This window comes from Vidua chalybeata, chromosome 10, assembly GCF_026979565.1.
Source record: "Vidua chalybeata isolate OUT-0048 chromosome 10, bVidCha1 merged haplotype, whole genome shotgun sequence".
In the NCBI taxonomy this organism is placed as follows: Eukaryota; Metazoa; Chordata; class Aves; order Passeriformes; family Viduidae; genus Vidua; species Vidua chalybeata.
Window position 1 is genome coordinate 13,779,574 of NC_071539.1, and position 21,868 is coordinate 13,801,441.

Genomic DNA, 21,868 nt, shown 5'->3' on the forward strand with positions numbered 1-21,868 from the left:
TTAAGCCCATAGAGACATTTAGAATAAAAAATGAGGTGTCTATTTGATGGTTATACATGTGGAACTCAAATACATGAATCTTACTGTCACCACTAATTTTTGTTTTGGATTATGCCTTTGGTCTTCAAATAGTATTTCCAAGGTGTAAGTCTTCACTGATTCCAACAGGTTGACATCTGCTTTTATAATTTTATGTCACTTTTAAACATTTATGGTATTTTTTTGAATATGCTTTGTATCACAATAAGAAAAAGTGAAGGTGGGCCAGTACACTTCCTTTGTCATCACCGAGCTTGCCTGCAGTGATTTTTTTGGCTATTATTTAATGGTAACAATGTGGCAGTCTTGTGTGTTTTGATTAGACAAATGAACCAAGTCGGCTGAATGCTGAGGCGATGGAGGTTTTGACAGACGTGTTCTTCTCAAGCAGAGCGGATGCGCAGTGCGCTCCCGATGCCATCAGGGCACACAGGCGGAAGGGTCGCATCGTTTCTATGGGCTCACGGCGTAGCGGCTTCAGGTACTCACACAATCGTGTGTTCGGGAATACGTTTATCGGGACATAATGGCCAATGAAAGCACCGAGCAAGTGTCTGGCGGGGCAGGCGAGCGTAGCTGCTGGCACAGCAAACGCGGGAGCGCCCCCCTCACCCGGCCGGCACGGCGGATCCCCGGCGGCGCCCGGCCCGCCGGCCCCATCCCCGCGGCCGCGCCTGTGCAGCGCCGCACCCGCGGCGGGGCCGAGGCGGGGCTCGGCCGCTCGCCCCTCCCCGGCGGCGGCACCGTGCGCCCGCGGCGGCTCCTGTTGCGCCGCCGGTGCCCTCGCTGCGCCGGCCCTCCCACCGCCGTATAAAGCCCGGCGCGGGGGGAGCGCCCGTGGCTCCTGCCCGCCGCGGAGGAGGAGCGCTGTCTGCTCGCCGCGGTCCCCAGGCGCCTTCTCCCCTCTCGTTTTCCACGCCCGCCCCTTTCCCCCGCTGTCGGGGGCTGGTGGCGCGGGCAGGCCGGCGGGTGCGGAGGGCGAAGATGGCGAGGAGCGGCGCCCGGTGGCCGCGGCTCCTGCTGCCGGCGCTGCTGGCCCTGGCGGTGCCGGTGGCGGCGGAGGAGCGGCGCCCCGGCCCCGCAGGTGAGCGCGGTGCGGGGGTTGGGATGCGGTGCGGGGGTTGGGATGCGGTGCGGGGGTTGGGATGCGGTGGCCGTGCCCGCGGGAGGTGTGTGTGGGCGGCGGGGATGCGCTGCTGGCCGGGCGGCATCGGCCGCTTTGTGCCTGGCGGCTCGGCAACATCCGCCAGGAAGGGAACGCTGGGACCCGCCGCTTCGCCGGGTTATTTATGTATTTTTATTTATTTATTTATTTATTTCCCATCGGCCCGTCCCTGCCCCGCACGGTAACGCGGAGCGGCTCGGCGCTGGGGGAAGGGGCCGCCGGGGCAGCGCTCCCCGGGTTGTTGTCGAGACGAACCGCTCGGCTGAAACTGTCTTAACCCGCCCAGGAGTTCGTAGATGCCTAATTCCACTTAAGGAAAAAAAAAAAAAAAAAAAAAATTCCTTAAGGGGAATTGAGACTCCTAAAGTTTCTCGTTTCCCGCTCCCCCGCCCTTTTTCTCCCGTCTCCACGAGGCAAGGTGTTGATGAACATATTTTTCCAGTGCTTGGAGGAGCAATAGCATCAGTCACTGCTTCTCTGAACTTGAGCAACCTCTGATGAGCTTTCCTACTTCGTGCAAAAGTCAGCTGGAGACTCCAGTGCCCCTTCCCTGCCTTTCACTCGTGTAGTGGTGTTTGCTTCAAGGAGCCGGGATGTAGAAAGCCATTTTATCTTCAGCATGTAAAATAAAGAAATGTATACAGGAAATTCTCTCAGAGAGAGGCGTCCAAGCACACGTATGTCCAACAATATGCCAAAACCTATTTTTTGTTATAATGCTGTTTAGAGTTTGTACTTCTGATTTCTATTCTAGGCATACAAAGGTATTTCATCCCACTACATTATAATCACATGATATCCAAAATAGTTTCATTTCTTGTCTTGTTTTCTCAAGAGTTATCAAGTTATTCTTAGTATCTAGCTTAATTTCTTCTGGGGTGAACAAGGAAGCTTCTTTATTTGAGCAGCAAGTTTTGTCAGCAGATTCTAACTTTGAAATTAAGACTACTGATTTAGTTGAAAAGTAGTATAAAAAGTTAAAATATTAAAAAAAAAAAGGTGTTGAAGAATACCAGACCACTCAATGAAGTTCTAATTTCCAGTTTTTGTAATACTTTGCTGCTTTTGGTCATTCAGAGTATTTCTCTGAAGGCTATGGTCTGGTTTCTGTGTGTTGGGGAGGGTGTGAGCATTACCCTTCAGCCTTTGCTGCCCCTTGGAATGCACCCCCCGGGGACAGGTTTGAGCAAAAAGTTGAGCTCCTATCCCTGTTTTCAGGGCAGTGAGATCGTAAGTTAAACTTCTTTGGAAATTAGTTATGGCAAGCAGTTATTCTCGCAAACAACTGTTCAAATAATGTTTTAACTGTGCACTTGAAATGTGGGCTCTCAGGCTGGTGTAAACTAATAGCTGACATGGTAAGGATTCTTCTATAATCCTTCTGCTTTTCAAATGTGTGCAAAGCAGAGTCCCTATTCCAGACAGCAATGTATGATTCAGCAACCCAAAAATAGACTGCTTTGTCTATATCAATAATAAAAATGATTCTATGCAAGTTACAGTGCAAGAAAGCACTGGTAGGTGCACTGGTAAGGTATTCATGCAGCAAGACCTTAATTCTTTTTAATTTAGACATGAGTAGCCTGAATTGTAACAATCTCTGCTGAACTAAAACTGCTCTGAGTAGTTTCTTGACCTCGGACACTGCCTGCTGTGTTACTTGTTTTTATTCCAGTTTTAACCCTTAAATGTTTTCCCTAAGTCTATGCTGTATTACTTGAAGAAACACAGACCTTATGGTGCCTCTATTTCTAGAAATCTGTTTTTCAATTTCTAGTTTCTTGATACTTCGTACAATTCGGTGTAAAAACAGCAGGTGAAGACACATGTCAGTTTTTACTGCAGTCCATTAGCGTTGCTTACTTGCTATAAAAGCTTGACACGACTATCTGGAACCAGCTGCCAAGCTGCATCTTTATTTCTTAATAAGACCTTACTTAGAAAGGCTTGGAAAAGTGATTTCAGGAGAGCTGCCTGTTGCACAGCACTGCTTACAGGGAGCAATCAGTGCAGCCCTGTGGCAAACTGTTTGCAGAAATCCCTCTGCTCCTTCCTTGGCCGCAGGGTTATGTTTCAGGCAGTCACAGAGAAGAGCACTGTTGAGCTCTGAAACACTGGCTCCTGTGTGGTGGAGATGCAAAAGTTTCTGTGTTAAAACATCAGCGCTGAAATATTTTCATTGCACCACGCTTGCTGCTTGCAGATTGCTTATTGTGACACACAAAGTCAGTGGAAATTACATTTGTGATTGTGCGAGAGGCAGACACTCTCTTGGCAGCAGATGTAAATGATGTTCTCACCTGGGATGTTTTATCAATCAGCTGTTTGCATGGAAAATTACTTTGCCACCTTTGAGTCTGTTCCCCAGAGCAGCTGTGGAGGCTTGGCTGGAGCCACGCTGAGGCGTCGGGGCCCAGGTTGTGATGGTGGCTGGCGGGCCCCATGGTGCCCCATGGTTTGTTGCTGTCTGTGTGCCCTCCCAAAGCAGGAGGGGTGGCTCTGGGGGGCTCCAGCAGCATGGGTGGCTTCCCAGAGCAGTTGGGCTGGGAAGTGTGGCGGCTCAGCTGGCTCTGGAGCGCTCTGAGCCTCTGGGCTCTCCTCCACACCAGTGTCCCTCAAGTGCTGGTCACAAGCGATTCAAGCAGTAATTGCTGGCTGGTCTAACTGCGAGGACTGGCTTTGAGTTACAGCATGTACTGCTGCCATTTCTGTTAATTTGGGCTCAGCCTAAGTGGTCTGAGTGACAGCAATCGATAGGCCTTTCCTTCTGGGTTACCTGTGGTGCCCAAACAAGAAAATTTAGCCGTTCAAACATCCTGACATACTTGTTAGAAGTACTGACAGACTCAGCATGCTTGGGGAAGGAGAGGCCGTAAGCACAGCTCTCTGTCTCTGCCCAGCCTCTTTACTGGTGCTGCTTCTGTCTCCTCTTGTCACCATAGTACCTAAAGCTGCTACATAAACCTGTGTTGTGGAAAAACCTCCTCCAGATCTCTTGGAAGTTTTGTACCCTTTTTGTGAGGACTGTAAGGAAAAGCTGCCCCTTAGAGGAAAAGGGGAAAAGCAGAGGGTGATGGACCCAGAACTGACTGTGCAGTAGGCAGTGCTTGGGTTACCTGTCTGGAGCACATCATGCAGGTACCATCAGTGTGCACCACTTAGATGGGAGTTACCTACTCATGGAGATATCTTTAGCCTCCAGTTTTGAAATAAATAGTGAATGGCAAATAAAACAATGTATAGTGGGAGGTGTGGGTGTTAGGAGTTAGTTAAAAATAAGCAAACGTTGTGGTAGAGGTGCAGAGCGGCCAAGTTGTGCGTTCATCGTGTATTGTTTCCTGGCAAATACGCATCCTTGAAGGCACCCAAGGTTTGCAGTCTGAGTTCTCCATAGCACTTGTGTTAGAGGCTGCTCAATGCCAGTCTCTTCGGCAAAAAACAAACAAACAAAAAACCCTGTAGATTTATTTGGTCAGGCTTTTCTTTCTTTTCATAGAGGAAGGTAATAATTAAGCTGTGGAAGTACACCACAGGGTTGGATGTGTTGTTGCTTTGCTCTGATATACACTGGGGTTCCTGCAACTTTGATTGTAAAATGCATTTTAAGTTAAAGCAAGGAGACCTTTATCAGCCCTGGATGCTGTAAATTGCACTGGAGGGGCACAGTGGAATGACTGCTATATTTATCTGAGCCAGAGGTGTTTTGTGTGAAATGTATTTCTGTCAAGGATCTAAACTAACATTATTTCTCAGGTTTTCTTTAGGTTGGTGGCCTGGGGAGTCATCATTTATGGGAAAGTTTTTGGCTTTTTCATTCACTGCTGCTTACTTAAGCATAAGTGACTTCATCTTTTCATGGGGAAGTGTTTAGTTTGTCTGTTGAATTAGCACTATTGCACTGTGTAATCAAAAGCAGTATCTTTCCATTTGTCTGAATTACAAATTAATTGACATGTTGTTCATGTGAATTCCCTTGTCATAGGAGTAAGCATGGTTGCAGTAAGGGCATTTTTGTTTTCGTTTATAATGTTATTTTTTTATAGTTTTTGAGGGACCACTTGCAAACCAGTTGGAAAGGGAAGAATATTTTTGATCCCTCTTAATTTGAACAGTAGCAGGGTTCTCTCCAGCACAAAATACAGCCTGACCAAACAGATTAGCAGCAAGTTTGTGTCTCATGTGTGGTAATGTAGCTCTACAGAACAAATGACACTTACCTAGCAAGGAATACGTGCTTGCAAGCACAGCCTGACGCTACAAGTAGCTTTAGGATTAATAGAACTGCTTCTCAATTTTTTCCTTAAGGCGAGTTTGATTTTAAAAATATGGATTATACTGATGATAAGGAGACTAAATACATAAGGTTGCAGTTTTATCCCAGATATCTGGTTTTGTAAGGAAAGAGCAAGTATGTTTTTAAAGCTGCAGTATTTGTAATTAATGGAAACATACTGTAAGGAAACAAAAGACAAAAAAATGCTAAACAAAAATAGGCTTGTCATTTAAGTGCTGCTCCTCTGAGAATGGATTCTGTACCTGTAGTTCTGTTTTAATGTGCTGAATGAACCCATCCTGGTATCAGCTCTGTAGAAACTAATCAACATCTGATAGCATTGATATTTTATTTTTTCTTTCTTTTAAAGTAAAAATAAATTGTTTACTTTTGTAATTCACATAATACTTTAATACAGTGTGTTTGTAAGCATTTTACTTAATTATGCCTTACTTCATTGTAAAGCCATTGTGTTAGATCAGAACCAGGCCCATAACTTTAATACCTGAAATTTCTGGGTGAAATGTATGATGTTAAAAACACCTTTAAATATACATCATACGTGCCATGTCATGTGTCTTGTGTCACAAGTAGGACAGAATTTTTATTTCATTATTTAAAGGCCTGAGTTGTACAGGACAAGGCACAAGTGTGGAGTTTGAATTTCTTGTTCACACAGAATAGGGAACTTTGAAAAGTATGGGGTTTTTTTTATTTCAGGGGTAGTGTCACATGTGTGAAGAATTTTACACTACATGTGTCCAGTGTTTGGACACAGAGCCAGATGTGAAGCTGTAGGGCAGCTTTTTCAAATGAACTGACTGATCTGGGTGGTAGCATCTGCTTACAACATGAACTACAGTGCAGGCATGAAGCATGGTGAAGGATAGCTGTGGGTCTTCAGGATGGCCCCACTTCCAGCTCAATTCCTCTTTTTTTTTCTTTTTTTTTAAAGACTAGTCGAAGGAGAAACTATTATTGCAAATCTTAACTGCTGAGTTTCACTGGTGGATTGATTAGCTGTCAAAAGATTGACTTCAGCAATGCCTGGTGCTGTGTGCGACCGCTTCTGTTTAAACAGCTGGGTTTGTTAAACAACAGCCCAAGAAGGAACATGCTCTTTTGCAGATACATATTTATGAGAGAGACAAGAGAGGGCAAGGCTGCAAAAAGGCAGAAGCTGAGTAAACTTTCTCACTTAGCCAGCTGATGCTAATTGTGTCCTGCTCTCAGCTGCACAGCCCTGATGACAGTTTATAGCGGGGCTGTCCAAGCTGTGCATTCAGACAAGACACAGCCTGTGCCATGACTCCATCCACTCCCTCTCAAGACGTTTGTGGTTTCATTTCTATTTGGGCACCCATAAACAGCTGCAACCTGATCTGTTCCCCATTTGTCAGGAAGTTAGGCAGCTAGGAGTTCCTTCATGCATGGCAATGATGTCATTTACAAACAGTCGATTTTAATTTTTTTTTCTTTGTTTGGGAACTAAGGAACATGTCTTATCTTTGCTTTACTAGAGAATAGCTGAGTCAGTATGTAGAGTCTCATCCAAGTCCTCTGAAGCTGATGGAAAAGCACTTTACTGCTGCTTGTATTTGGCTTGTTTAACTATCAAAACAAGGAAATCTTGCATTAGAGTGAGTGCAGGCCTGAGCACTGGCCAGTGCTGCACTAAGGGCTGACGCGCGTGATTGATGAGTGCACATACAGTTCTTAATGAGCTCTTGTTGACTATATATTCAATACTACTGAATGAAAAGAAAGTTAAGAGCTGAGACACAAACAGCTTTCAAATGTTTCCTGAAATCAGTTTTCTATTGGGAGTTCCTGCTAACCTTTGAATGTGTGTGTAGGTATAGATAAACATACACAGAAAGATCTGTGATTTGTGTGTCACAAATTTTTATTTAATTGGTTTTGAACTGTCTCTGTTCAATATTTGATCATTTTAATGTAACTAATTTAGCTGCTGTATCGGTGTGACATCAGAAACAATGTGATAAAAGACAGCAGTGAGCAGCAGCTCTGTACATTTGCCATTTGAGTCAGTCTGCATGGAAGAGGAAAATGCCTGTTCACACCACTGCGAGTTGTGAATTAAAGCCTGAAGGAATTTCAGTTTGTAGAAGAGAAAAGAAAAAAAAAAAAGTACTGTCCTGTCCAGGGTGTGTGTTTGCAAGTGCTAATCTAACATAGATTCTCTACTGTGAGAAAATAGAGAGCAGCTCCTGCTTAGTGTAAGGATGTGTTTTTGCTAACTCAGCTTCTTTGTTCCTGTAAAACACATGAGAAGAGGGAGAAGCCTGTAACAGGCTGCAGGTACTGTGGCTGAGGAAGTTGCAACAGTACCAGCTGTTTGAAAGGGGGAAATGATACTTTGTATATTTCTTTCCCTAGAATGCTCCTGAGAGCTTCTTGCCTTTATTAGGTCTCTTCCCTGGCTTGGGAAAGTTGGCAGCTTCAAGACCAGTAGCTATTGCTCAGTAACCTCAGGAAGGTTTACAGATAACATGGAAGAGCACAGGAAGGATTATCCATAGACAGCCCATGCTTTGAATGATCCTGATAAATGCCAATAATAACCATAAATGCCAGCTGTGGTTATAAACTGTTTGCAGCGGCTTAAAGACAGATTTTTTTTTTTTTTTTTTTCCTGCAGGCTGAATCAGTATAAAGAGTAGGTGGTAGCAGAGGTGATACCTGTATGCCTCCATTAGTTCTGCAATAACTTTACATCATCAAAAGAAAAATTTTTACAAATCTATTAGTAGCTGGCCAAGAAGAATCTAATAAGTTTTTGGAAGTTACACAAGTAATGTGTGTGTTACTGTCTGTATTTTGCAGTAAGACATGTATGCATAGAAGTGCAGTGATTAAAGGGAGGTTTGTCATACAGAGGAAAACAGATCAAACTGAGGTCTGTACAGTAAGGTCAGTTTCTTCAAATTCTGGCCTTTAAAGGCATTGGTTTTTTAGAAAACCTTTTCTCTCACAGAACAATTGTATTGGTATAGAAAATCAGTATGCACTAGATGTTTGGCAATCCATGACTGCTCTTGCTATCTGTTAATTCTAATTTTACAGTTTATTTTAAGTTTTACCACTTTCTGATCTTTCGTGAGCTTTTCAAACATATTTTATCTCCCATTCAAGGACAGCTTTTAGCATCAATCCAACCATGCTACTGAAGTGCAGAGAATCCAATCTTATTATGTGATCATGGCTGTGGTTAGTGGGACTTTGAAACCAGTCTGCCTCTCGGGGAAGCAGTGAAGTGTGGCATGAGTGGAGGCATGCAGCAGTGTTCTGTGCAGAGTGGAAGATGACTGCACTGTATAAAGATCAGATTAAAAAAACTTCAGGACTCCCAAGTATGAAGTAGTATTGTTTTATGCCCCAGTCATCTTTCCCCCTCCTGCAGTGTAATGTACATTTATTTCCTGAGAAAAGAAGATGACCATGTCTGCTATTTCAGCACATTGTTGTGTTTCTGAAGAATCCTAGGGGAAAAATAAACAGCTGTCGGATGGCTCTGTCTTTTCTCTCTTTATGCCAAAAGTTTTATTTGACCAGAAACTCTTCTATTGGCTTACTATTTTATTTGAGCATATGTACCTCATAAGCTCTCACTGGATGTGCATATGCATAAATATACACACATATAGTTTGTGTTTTTCTCATTGTGTACTTAAGATCTTTGTTTGCTGCTGGATTACAGTAACCAAGCATATGTCGGTAGGTATAACTTATAATCATGGTTACATTGTATATGATGGGTTTTTCCCATCTCCAGCTGTTTGACATCTTTTCAGAGTATGCAGATTTTCAAATATTTTGACACAGAATCCTAAGTTTAGGCAATAACTCCTATTCATAGTGGAAAATCCAGACTCCTTTTTGTAAAGTCTAATATTGCCTTTGTCAGTGATAATTGTAAGACTGTGTTGTGCTAAAAGATCTGGATTTTGAAAGTATTCTATGGTATTTTAGATGACTTAATGGTTCTTGGGATTTTGAACATACAGTCTGAGTCCATATAAATAGGGAAGTTGCTGTTGGCACCACTGGTGATTCTCTAGTTATCTGCAAAGCTTCAGCTTGCCATGAAAGCATGTGGAGGAATTGAGTTTTGTGCTCTTTAAGTTTGACAAGAGGAATCCATGCTGAAAACAGGTTTTCAGTTGTGTTGAGCTTTAGTGCATTCCTCCAATGATAGAGAAGCATGCTTTGAGGTGTCAAGGCATGCTGGATCAAGTCTGTGCTTTGCTTGGAGTTTGTTTGGGGTTTTTTCCTTCCTTTTTTTTTTTTGTTTGTTTTGTTTTTGTGTTTGTTTGTTTGTTTTTGTGGGAAACTATATCCTCTTGGTTTCCCACATTACCAGAGATTCAGGAGACACAGTAGATAATTACAGAGCTTTATTAATGAGCTTGGATGCATCCATGTGCTTCTTCCAGGTATCTGTCCAGCCTATGCTTTAGTACTACCAGACCTTTCTTTTCCATTTTGTGTGGTTTTTTTTTTTTCTTTAACCCATAGAAGTATTCCTAGTATCCTTCCAGTTTTCAAGCCTTTTCTGTGATATCTAGCAACTCATTTATTAGCTTGCTGTTGATTTATTTTGCATATTGTAATAACTGACTTTGGGTATCAATCTTTCCATTAAATGAGCAATCAATGAGCAATCAACAATTCTTGTGTTGAGCAGATCAGGGTGGGATGTAATCTGCAAACAGGAAAGTAAGCTGTTTTATGTAGACACTAGATAAGAATATGGATAAGTATTGTTACAAGTACCAAACATCATTTGTTTACCATTATAAGCCACTAGTTTTAAAGATAGAGATAGAGTTTAATGGCATAATGTGTTGCCATATACAGATGTCCTTTGATCTTCCAGCTCACTTCTACTCCAGAGAAGCCTGTAGTACTTGAATCCAAGGACTAAATGTCAGCTTCCGTGTGGCTGTGAGCAATATCCTCAGTTTTGGCTCCTCTGAAGCTACTGTACCAGTGCCCACAACCCCTGGTAGAAATTATGTAGTAATCTCTGAGAGTGTTCATTCAAGATAAATAAGAACCATGTGGGTGTGTGAGGAATGACTGTAGTTCTTTGCATGCTTCTTTGCCAGGATACAAGGAGAAAGGTCACCGCTACTTAAAGCGGTCCAGCCACGGCAATTCCTGGCTTAGACCTTGCCAGGCAATTCACTCAAGGCAAAGCCTCTGGTTTGTTGATCTTCTTTCTGGAAATAAATATTTATGATGCAGTCAGGTCCCTGAAGGTAGCAGCAAGAAAAGACTAGAAAAGTGAGTTGTTTTGATAAACTTTCACTGGATTTCCTAATGTGCTGCATGTGCTCTGTGTGAAGTGTTGTTGTCTTTCACAGCTTGTGTGCTAGAGGGTTTCTAATTTGCATGTAAAAATGAATTCTGTTAGTCACTGGATATACTTTTCTTGGCTAAACTTGTGCCCTCTCAGGCTTGTTTTCAAAACAGAGCAGCTGTTTTGTGGGTGTAACTATTGGAAATCTGTCTGACACAATTTTGTCCTAGTAACCGAACACATACCTGGCATGGAGCTCTTGGGAGATTTTTTTTCATGCCTTCCTGTTGAACTTCAGCATAGGGTTTACATTTCCTTTTTACACAAACTGACTTGTGGAAATAAATGCCAAGCTCAGCAATCCCCTGGGTGAGTGCCAAGGTGCCTCTGGCAGGCTGAGTGCGGGGGAGCTGCCAGCCCAGACCCTCTGTGGCATCTCAGCACCCTGCAAGTGGGAAGCAGGGGGACTGCCTGCTGTGTTCCTGGTCTCATGGAGGTTTGCATTTGAGGATGCTGTTCCTGTTGGAAGACACTCCCAAGGCTGTGTTTGTCCCTGTGTGGGGTGGATAGTCAGGGTTGAACTGCAGAGCTCAAGCCTGTGTGTAGGATCACACAGCAGAGCTCCTTGGGGTGGACACCTCGATGGAGGGTGGGGGTTTGTGGAGGGGATGGTGAAGCAGGAATGGTGTCTAGCTGCAGCTGGAGTTCCTTGTGGGGATTTTGCAGCACTCGCACTGGGGAGTACCAGGCACCTTGGGGTCTGAGTAATTGCAGACATCCTTCCACTGCTGTGCCTGGGTCTTCACTGCACAGCTGGAGACAGGGATGCTGCTGGGGGCTCTGGGCACTCACTCAGCCTCTCTGGTGCAGCCCTGAACCTCTGCACCCACAGGGCGTCCTGGGGCCAAACCTGCTCTGTGCCCAGGGACACTGTGGGCGGCAGCAGCTGAAATAGCTGAGCACATCCTGAAATGGAAATGACACTTGGATAAACATACTGCCTTGGGAGTGTTGTGCTTCACGTTGACACTCCTACGAGATCATGAAAGTCACTTTGTATCCATGTTGCTATGCACGACTGGGATAAGTGTTCCAAGAAGTTGTACCTAAATATAGTAAAAAAGGAGTAGATTTTTCAAAGTGAATGAAGTTGAAAAGGTTGAAAAGGAATTAGCAGAAGTATTTAGTGGTCAGAAGCATTCTCTTCACTCACTTCCACTGAAAGAAACAGACATCTCCCATGCTACCTTTAGTGGAAATCTGCCAGTGAAACTGCGCGAGTTGTCACATCTAAATATAGTCATGGCAACCTACAGGAACTAGGGTAATATTTTTATTAGCTGGAGGAGAATGGTTCTGCTTTCCTCATTTGGTTAATAATACCCTCTATAATGTGCCAAGGTAACTATCATTTACTGCAATTTCCATTGTCTCTCTATTTATACTATATATAGAATAAAAGCATGCTTTTTGGTCAGACACAGCTTAAAAAAAATTAAAAAAACCCCAAACCACTGCAAAAACCAAACAAACCAAAACAAAAGAGGCCCCAGTGAAGACTAAGTCATCTAGAAAGAAACTCTAATTCTAAGGGGACTTCAAATGCTATAATTACAGTTCTGCCGCACTTAAAAAGTTAAGTACCACCTGCACTTAAAAGTCAGTGGTGAAACAATGGCATAAAATAAAGCCTCATAAACTTCTTCAAGTCTAATTAAAAAAAAAAGACCATGGGTAAGCATGTTAAAAAGAAAACATTTTACTTGTAAATAGTGTCTTTAAAATACCTTTCTTTACTCTACAAGGCTGAAGAGTTAATAGGAATGTTTTCCATAGCAGACACTTCTTGCACATGTTACTGGATTGAGGAAGGTAAATCCAGAAGATGTTTTTTTGGCAAAGATGTCTGTGGCTGTTTGCAAACCCCAATCTGGCAGCCTATTAAGTTGCTTCATTTTCTGTTGGTGCAGTACAGCCTCTTTCACCATTTCATATCAATATAAACTGTACTATTTGCCTGCTCAGCTTTCTTCATTTTGTGTAGTTCAGCTTGAAATCCCTTAAGATTTGGCACATTATTCTCTTTCCTCCTGTTCCACAAAAGTCAAGTAACATACCAGACTCGATAGTGAATCTTAAAATACATGAATAATGTGTATTCCATTAAGAGAGAGTAACAATATCCCATAAAGAATAGTAGATTATTTTTTGCTTGCCAAACTGTACTTGTATGTTAGTTTAAACTTTCTTTGACTTAGTAACTGTGGAAGGAATCTGATGCAGCCCACATTCTGTCATTTACATCATGGTGTCAAGTACAGATTTTTGAGATCTTTGCTGGTAGCATTTCTTAGCAATGTGTAGGTGTGAAATATGCCTACTTCAAACCAAATTCCGTGTTTATAGTCAATGATCTGGTCACCTAGGAAACTTTTAATGATGGATCCAGTTGGCTTGATGATGCAATTCTGGTATGATCAGATTTTTCCAGTTCCCTGTAACTTGAAAATGTAGTGCTTGAACAAAAAGTAGTCTTAATTTCCTTCATAGAGGAAAACCCTCCTCTGCCTTCAGTTCTGTTTTAATCACAGTCTAAGTTACAATGTTCTTTATTAATTTTGTGGTGAGTTCAGTAGAATTACTTGAAATTGCCTGATCTTTGTAATACCTTTGGAAAGTATTGGGCCATTATTGCTGTTTCTGTCTCTTTGTGAGTCCATGTGAACTCATTGCACTGTGAGGTCCTCCTGTCCTTTTGAGATGTTTTTGGGGAATTTTATTCTGATTCTTTGCTACAAAAGACACTTAAGGGGGAAAAAAGGTGGAGCAAATTATCTTCCAAATCTGGCTTTCCAAAATTTTTGGATGTTCAAGTTGAGTTGATGGAAGAATTTACAATATTTCCAGTTTCTTTGTTGCATATTGTATTGCAGGAGTGTCTGGTTCAGTAGAGCTAGCAGTTAAAATTGTCTCTAGGACCTTTGAGGAAAAGGATTGTGTCTTGCCCCCTGTTCACAGACATGCCTCCCATGGGAAAAAAAAAATTAAAAAAAAAGTGATAGCAGGATGTGAGAGAAATCCATAAAATTGTGTGCAGCGGGGAGGGCAGGTAGAGATGTCATCTGTAGCTGAGGAACTTGGGCAGTGTCAGATAAAATTGCAGGAGCCTTGCTCAAGGCACAGGTTGGTTTTGGTGGTGTAGGTACTGGGCACAGGGTGCTGTCACTGCTTAAAGGTTACACCTGTTCAAGGAGTGTCTAGGGAAGAGCAAGGTCACAAAGCAGATCAAGGGTTCTGCAATTTGCAGAAACACCACCTGGGTCAGGAACACCCCACCCTTAAACTGAGACCAGTAGCAAAAGCAGAGAAAGTATCACATGTGCTTGTCTTATCCCTGCTTGCCCCATGTACACCAGTGGAGCTGCTGGTGAGGATGGAGCAGCCAGACCACTGCCAGACCTGGCAGGATGCTCTGGAGGTGACCTGGTGACTAGGGCTGAATCTGAGCTGTATTTCAGTGGAAACAGAATGATTGCCACCTGAGACTGGTCTGCAGAGTTTGTCTGCTGTGGTACTTTAGACAGACTTGAATTTCATTAGAACAGGGCTTTTAGGCTTCTCTACAAGCTATGTCTGTATTCTGACAGGTATTTCTGCCTGAGTTAATACAATACACTTGAAGTATTGGCTGCAGAGCATCACATGAGTAAGTTGCAAGGTGCATTTCTCCTACAACGTGGGAACTGGATCATCATCTTTTGTGTAAACTTTTGCTATTGTCACATAAAGCAAAATGGGAAGTGGAGAGTGGTTTGAATACACTCAGGATGATGTCCTGGGTGTCTGAGGGCTGCTAAGCCTGTGGTGGTGGACAAGGCTGAAGAGTTAATAGGAATGTTTTCCATAGCAGACACTTCTTGCACATGTTACTGGATTGAGGAAGGTAAATCCAGAAGATGTTTTTTTGGCAAATAATGCAGTAACAGGCACTCTGTCTGGAATACTCATCATAGGTGATTAATTTTATTTTATTGTAAGGATTGATCTCATGGGCTTTGGTTAGAGCACAGCTATTGCTTGAACTTGGCCTGAATTGGGGAAGCTGCAATGTACTCTGACATCCAGGCTGGTTTGACTAAATACTTGATTTTAGATAGGGATAAAACCTTTCATAGCTTCAAATTATTGAGTTTCATTATGCAGCATATTCCATAGGGTTCTAAATGTTCTTCAGTAGTTTAATTGGGAAGGTATTTAGTGGAAATTCATGCCCCTCTTTGAAGTGTCTTAAAAGCTGTGGAATGTAAAGAGGAAATTGGTTGCATGGTCACTTGCCTGTGTGCAATAAGAGGGCAAAATTAGTGGTGCTGTAATGTATGTATTCTCTGAATAATAAAAAACAACCAAACTCCTTGCTCTTTTGTCTCTGCTCAAGGACTTAAAAGCACTAAACTGTGTTTGTTGAGGGACCGGTTTCATTGGTTGGGTTTTTTTGGCCTTCTTTTCATGAAGAGTATGCACTATTGGCTTTCAGGGGAGCTACTGGGGTTGGGTGAAGCTCTCTTACCACCACTCAGTCCTGTGGTAAAAGGTAACAGGACTAGCTCAGACTGAAAAGTAGTAAGTTATTTTGTTTTGAAGATTTCTTCTTGTCCAGTAGTCACACTAGCTTTGTTTTTGTGTCTTGAACTAGTTGTTTACAGAGTAGATAGACTTATTTCCTTTGTCTTCCAGAGGATAATTTAAAATACAGCATCTTGCCCATAGCAGTTGTTGTTTGGTAATGTCTCACACCTATACTGTGGCAGCGTATTTGCCTCCTCTCTTTGAATGAGATCCTCCTGAGCTAGTGCTGCTGTTCATTGCATTTTATGTCACAAACTGTGCCCTGAAAGCATATTAATACATGTTCTTTCCTTTTCTTTCCTTTTCTTCCTCAGATAAACTTCTAGTCTTTACTGTAGCAACTAAAGAAACTGATGGCTTTCACCGTTTCATGCGAACTGCAAAGCATTTCAACTACACAGTAAAGGTATTGTGTGTTTTGTACCAAATATTTGTGCTGTCCATGCTGTAAAACAGAACCAGTAAATGGTAGCTGACCTTGCCTTAGCTTCATTGTGTGCTGGGACAGAGGGAAACAACAGCAGAGCTGGGGGGCAGAAGGGCACTTGCTGCCCTCCCTGTTGCTTACCTGCTGATGCCCCTCTGAACCATGGGAGGGAAGTGCTTCCAGTGCCTTAGGAGCTGCTTTAGGGGTTTGTAGCTATCATGGTCAGCATCCTCCTCACTCACAGGTTCTGGCACATTTTATCACAGAGCCTCGTTTTTCAGTGTGTCTGATTTTGTTTGTATGAACACTTCTGGGAGCTGTACTGCACTCCAGGGCTTTGGATTGCTTTCCTTAAGCAAGGCTGGAACACTGCTGCAAGGAAGGAGGGAGGCTCACAACTGAAAATTTCTCTCTTTCCCAAGAGCCTGTCATTTCTGAGAGGACAATGTGTTTCTATCATTCTTTCCAGCCTTTTCTGCCTTGCTCCATGCCTCTGTATGTCACGTACTTAGGTTGGCCTCTGCATGACCTTGGGAAAAAGGGAGGGCACTAACCTTCTAAACTTTCCTCACAAATTGGTTCTGCCAAGAGAAAATCCAGGAATTCAGATGCTGTTATGAAGTTTTTCTTCTCACTTACCACAGTGCCTGCACTATAAATAGGAAATGATTTGGGTCTTTGACTTCTACCACTGAATTCAGAGGACTGAGAGAATCTTTCTTAATATGATAAAGCTGTACTAGAGCACCTGAGCAGCCTGAACTCTGGATATGTCTTTTAGATTTGCAGATTTGTGCAAATCATCATGCAATGTAGTTCTTCTAGGCTTTATATGTTCCAAAAACTTTATGTTCAAAATACATAAAGAGCTTTTTTTTTTTTTTTTTTGCTTTTTTGACATGTAATCTGCTATAGTGCTTGGCTGGGGAGGAGTTTTATGTTTAACTCAGCTTTAGCAATGACTGTGTACTGGGAAACCTATCCTTTCCTTTTTGTACAAAAAACTTGCAATTTGAATTAGTTATACCCTAATCCACCAAGGTCTTTTGTGCCTCCTGTTCCTAAAGGGATGTTATTGAATTTTAAATGTTGCATTCAGAATGTTTTTCTAATACAAATTTTTAAACAATCCTTAGCTTCTTTTTCTATTTTTTTTTGCCTGAAGGAGACACATTTGAGTAAATGGCAGTAGCAGGCAATTGCTTTATTCTTATTTGGTTAAGAAATGTCTCTCTCATGTTTTTGCAGTGATGTCATTGTGCTGAACGTTGCTTCAGACATGGAAAACCTACGATGCTGGAAGTGCTGGCTTGCTATGCTTTAATGTGTAGCAACACATGATGCCTTAGCATCTGTTTTCAATAAGGGTCTGCTTTAAAAAAGCCTCATGGGTTTGGGTACTAGCAAAAAGTGGTGGTTTTTTTTACCTCTTGTTCCAGGTTCTTGGAAAAGGTGAAGAATGGAAAGGTGGTGAGCTGCCCAACTCTATTGGCGGAGGGCAGAAAGTTCGACTGCTGAAAGAAGGCATTGAAAGCTATGCTGATCAAGAGGACTTGGTTGTACTGTTTGTGGAATGGTGAGCAAACCTGGCTTCTTGTCTTTGTTTTATTTTGGGTAGACATGCAAAAGTAGCTGCTGTGACATGCTGAAAGTTGCAAGATGCTTTTGTTCTTCACTGTTTTATTTGAGAGAGTTGGTGTCTTTTTTTCTTCATTCATAAAAATAGTAGATTGCTTTTGGAGCAATTGTTACTTTTTAACAGATTTACAGATGTAAGAGTTTTTCATAGTTCTGCTGCCTCGAGGGGGTAGAAAAATGTTGCTGGGAGCTGACAGGCTTTTAGGCAAGCTTTTGTCCTCTCCCTGTTCAGTTGCAGTAAGAGCAGGATGTGGCTGCAGGCTGGGAGTGTGGATGGGAGGGGGAGCAAAAGCAGCTCCAGAAATAGTGTCCAGTAGGGACCAGAGGCATAATCTGGTTCCATGAAGTAACAGTGATATGGAGGAAGCTGGAAAACGGCTCCCTGAGGAAAGCATTTAACAGGAGAACGTCTACGTGTTAGAGAGCTGAAACAAGAGTCTTGGTGTCAGATGTAGCCTGGTGCCTGTGCTCTCTGTGGGATGGAAGCAGGGAGAGACAGTGCTGCTGCAGGTGCCAGATTATAGCTCATAGCACATCTATGCTTGAACATCCTCCCTGCAGGCCAGATAGGCTTCTCTTGTCACAGAAAGCATAGAGCTCAAACATGTTCAAAACACACTTTCTCTATTGCTTCCCTCTGCTTTTTCTCTTCCTCTTATTTTCCTCCTGTGACAGCAGCACGATGAGAGTAGCTCAGAATCCAGCTTGCAGCAGACACCAGGCTCTTCCGTGCTAATGTTAACCAGAGCAGGGTCAGAGCTCTGAAATAATCACTGCAGGGAAGGCATGGGACCAGGTCTGGAATGAGGGACAGGAAGCTCCAGTGGCTGACAGGCAGCCTTGGAGAGGGGTAGCTGAGTGTGAGCTTGGTGAGAGTCATGTTTATGAACTATGAACATCTCTTACATCTGTAAATCTGTTAAAAAGTAACATGAAGGATTTATGCATGAGTTCACCCATGCTGCTGTTACCAGGTGATGTTGGAATGTCTGCTCCAGAATTCTCTTTCAGCATTTAACCTGCTTTATTTATTTAAAATTTGACAGTTGAAGAAACTTAGGGGCACTTTTTCAAGGCAGGAGCTTGGCAGGAGGTTTTGCACAGCAGATATTGTCACAAGGCAAAGTGGCTGGACACTGGCAAAGTTAATTTGTTTTGTATAAGTTAACACTTTGGGAAAGTTGGGGTAGCCTATTAAACTGGTAGCAAATTCAAATATGTTACTTAATTTTCTGTTCCAATTTCACCTCTTATGATGAGTAAAAGAAATACCTAGAAAGCAAAAAATCGAAATAATTTTCACTAATTTATAAATAAGCATTATAAGGGATGCTTATTATGCTGAATATTTTTATGCATGCTTAGGTCTGTAAAATTTACCTAGTTTGAAGATACACATCCAGTTTTTGAATTTCTTTTTTTATTGACTTGTTCAATTTTGCAGTTGCTAAGTGGAAAAATAATCTTTCTAAAAGTAAATACATTATATGTTTGTTCATAGTGTTGTCCTACTAATCATACAAGAACTGACACTTTTAAAGGTTAATTTAAAAGATTTTGTTCTGTGCTAAAGCTGAGATAAAACAAGCATTTCCCAAATGTTTTCTACTTACATTGAATTTCTTTGTTTCTGAATTTATTATCCTAATTCATAACTATTTTCTTCCTATGTGGTAAAATGTGCAAATTTATTATCACATTGGTACAAAGGTCTAGCTCAAATTTTTCTCTATCATAATTTACTCTCTAGAGGGGCAGGCTGTCTGCTGGCACGGATGAGAGTACAGAGGACCACGTGTGTTGAAGTGCAAAAGCCATAATCTTTCTTCCCATGAAAAATCACAGGATTTAAGGCCTCCCAAGTTCCTGAAGTCCAACATCCCAAGTACATATTCGTTTAAAGCTGGTGGAACTGATTCCAGACAGGAGAGAAAAAAGTTTACTGATTATAGCATTACATTTTAATTCTAATGAGCTTTTGCATTTCCAGAAATCCTGGTTTGCAATTTAAACACTGATCAATGTAGCAGTAAGTTTGGAAAAGACAAATGTCATGAGCTTCCTTTCTTCTTCAAGTGTTTTTTATTATATTCATTGTGAAGCATTTGGAATATTAATTTTGGGGGTGGGGAAAGGAAATGTCTGGTTTGGTTACTGTAACTAGGAAAGTAATTTATAGGGAGCTGTTTACTTAACAAACTTAGTTTCTTAGCTTAGTTTTTATTTTTTTTTTTCCCCAGCAGTTTTTTACATGGCTCAGGATTCTGGAAATAGTTTGAGCTTCTTCTGTGGACAGCTTGTGCCTATGTGTAGATAGCAAAATGCCTGCAGATGGAAAACTATTTAAATTAGGCTTTTTTTTTGCTCAAGCCAACTTCTGGTTTATTTTGGACCATTTCAGATTGAACTGGCTAATGGCCAATGTAGACTGGATAAATTGGTTGGTGCTGTGACTGCTCATCCAGAACTCTCACAGACATCTCTTTGTATCGTGGAAGAATTTTGAAGCCTCTCAGTTTGTTTGTTTTGTTGTATTTTTTTTTAACATTCATCAGAAACTAAGGGATAATTATATTTTCTATGTATCTCAAAATGGTTGAGGTGTGGTCCTGGTGGGGACACAGTCTAAGTGACAAAATAGTTTTGTGTCTGTTTTGTGACATTGCTAGTCACTAGGAGGCACTATCTTGTATTTTGCACTCTTACCCTGCAGTTCCATTAGTAGCAAGTTCTCATTGTTGAAGTTGTGGATGCAAATATTGCATGGTCAGTTCTAGAGCACCTGAGTCTCTGCTGCTGTTTCCCTGTGTTGCTGGGAGTGCAGGGTGCATAGCCAGGATGCTTTGCTGCTGCAAAAGAGAGGGAGGGAGGAGTGGATTCCAGTCCCAAGCATCTGCCATCTGGGAGCTTCAGGAAATGGGATTAGGTTGTGGAAACTTTCTGGGTTTTTTTTTTTTCCCTTTTTTTTTTTTCCTTTTTGCTTTCTACTTAATTTGAAGGATTTATGAAGAATAAATAAAAGAATATCTGAGCTGTTCCTGCTTGCCAAGGACGCCTGCTTTTTCCTGGATATGTCCACACTCTTTTTCCCTGTCAAATTTTGAAGTTATGTTTAAAGTAAGTCATTGTGTCACCTCTAATAACAGTATAAACTGTCAAGGATAGTCTTTGGACCTGTTTTGTGATGGCTTTAGTGGTGTAGACTTGAAGTGAATACCCCCTTACAGCAGGAGGTGAGGTCTGAATAGGCTAAATGTAATCTGACAGAGCAGGTAAACAAAGCAAATGGTGCATTTACAGGTGTTAAGAAGTTTTCCTTTTGCATGGAGAGAAAAGTGGGAGCCTCATAAAGCAGCTGATGAGGATACTGTCAGCAAGGGCTGGAAGGTTGGTGGAGGTCCTGCCCAGGAAGAGTTTGACAAGAGAGCCTTGATCATTAATGGCAAGTGTAGGATTAATAGAGCGGCATAATATCCATTGCAGTTTAGCAGCTCAGCTCTGGGTTTAGAGCTTTTTTTTCTTTATAAACTGTGCTGTATTAAGTAGCATATCCCTTTCACAAGCAGAGCCTGTGGCTGGCCCAGCATGTTGCTCAACTTTGGCTTTCTTTCACAGAATGACAGTCCTTGGAAGCAATGTTCCAGGGTGTTTGGTTCCTTCCTGCAGCTGTGAGTCCTAGCAGCACTACCCTGATCACGGAGGAGAAGCGCAGCCTGCCATGAGCTATTAAGTTAAAGCCTCAGACAGATCTCTTTTTGTCTGTCTTCAACATGTCTCCTGTTTCTTGTGTGTTCTACAGGCTCAGTCTGGCATTGGGTCGGGCTACAGAAATTGAATGGAAAAGGGAGTGAAGTGTTTTCCTGTAAATTTGGGCAGAAACAGGCAATTTTTGTGAAACTGGGGAAGGTCCAAAATGTACAATTTCTTTGATGCGTTCTTCTGCCAAAGTTGCAGAAAAACATAACAGAGTTTTCAGAACACCACTTACTTATATAGGCTACATAACACAGTTCCTCTCCAGGGTTTAAACTTTGCTTTGTGGTGAAAATACTTTTTTTTTTACATTTGTAAGCCAGCTGTTGTTCAGTTCTCTTAGGCCAATTTCATGAAATCCTCTTTGAAGAAATGACATCTTGAATAATTTCAGAACTGTAATAAAGGAGTACCATAAGTCAGTAATGGTTGATCTGTTGGCACTATTGCTGGGTAATCCTTTGCAATGCAAAATGTTCTGTGTACTGCAGATGGGGGTGCTGCTGTCACAGTTAGCCCAGCTAAAAGGCTTTGCAAGAAAAGTCTTGGTCGAGGTTAGACCTTGGTTTCTGGTAGCTCTGCTGTTACTTTACCTGTTATCAGGACTAGTGATTCTCAAGT

At 42.1% G+C, this 21,868-nt stretch overlaps 1 protein-coding gene across 2 annotated transcripts in view; it reads left to right on the forward strand.

Moving 5' to 3' along the window:
* Positions 1-934: 934 nt before the first annotated feature.
* Positions 935-21,868, forward strand: part of PLOD2 (procollagen-lysine,2-oxoglutarate 5-dioxygenase 2) — a 50,507-nt gene continuing 29,573 nt past the window's right edge. For both annotated transcript variants that reach the window (XM_053952109.1, XM_053952110.1), the window contains exons 1-3: positions 935-1,123; positions 15,744-15,835; positions 17,296-17,432. In XM_053952109.1, the coding sequence (XP_053808084.1) occupies positions 1,024-1,123; positions 15,744-15,835; positions 17,296-17,432 (329 nt within the window). In that variant the 5' untranslated portion in view covers positions 935-1,023. The remainder of the gene's footprint in view (positions 1,124-15,743; positions 15,836-17,295; positions 17,433-21,868) is intronic.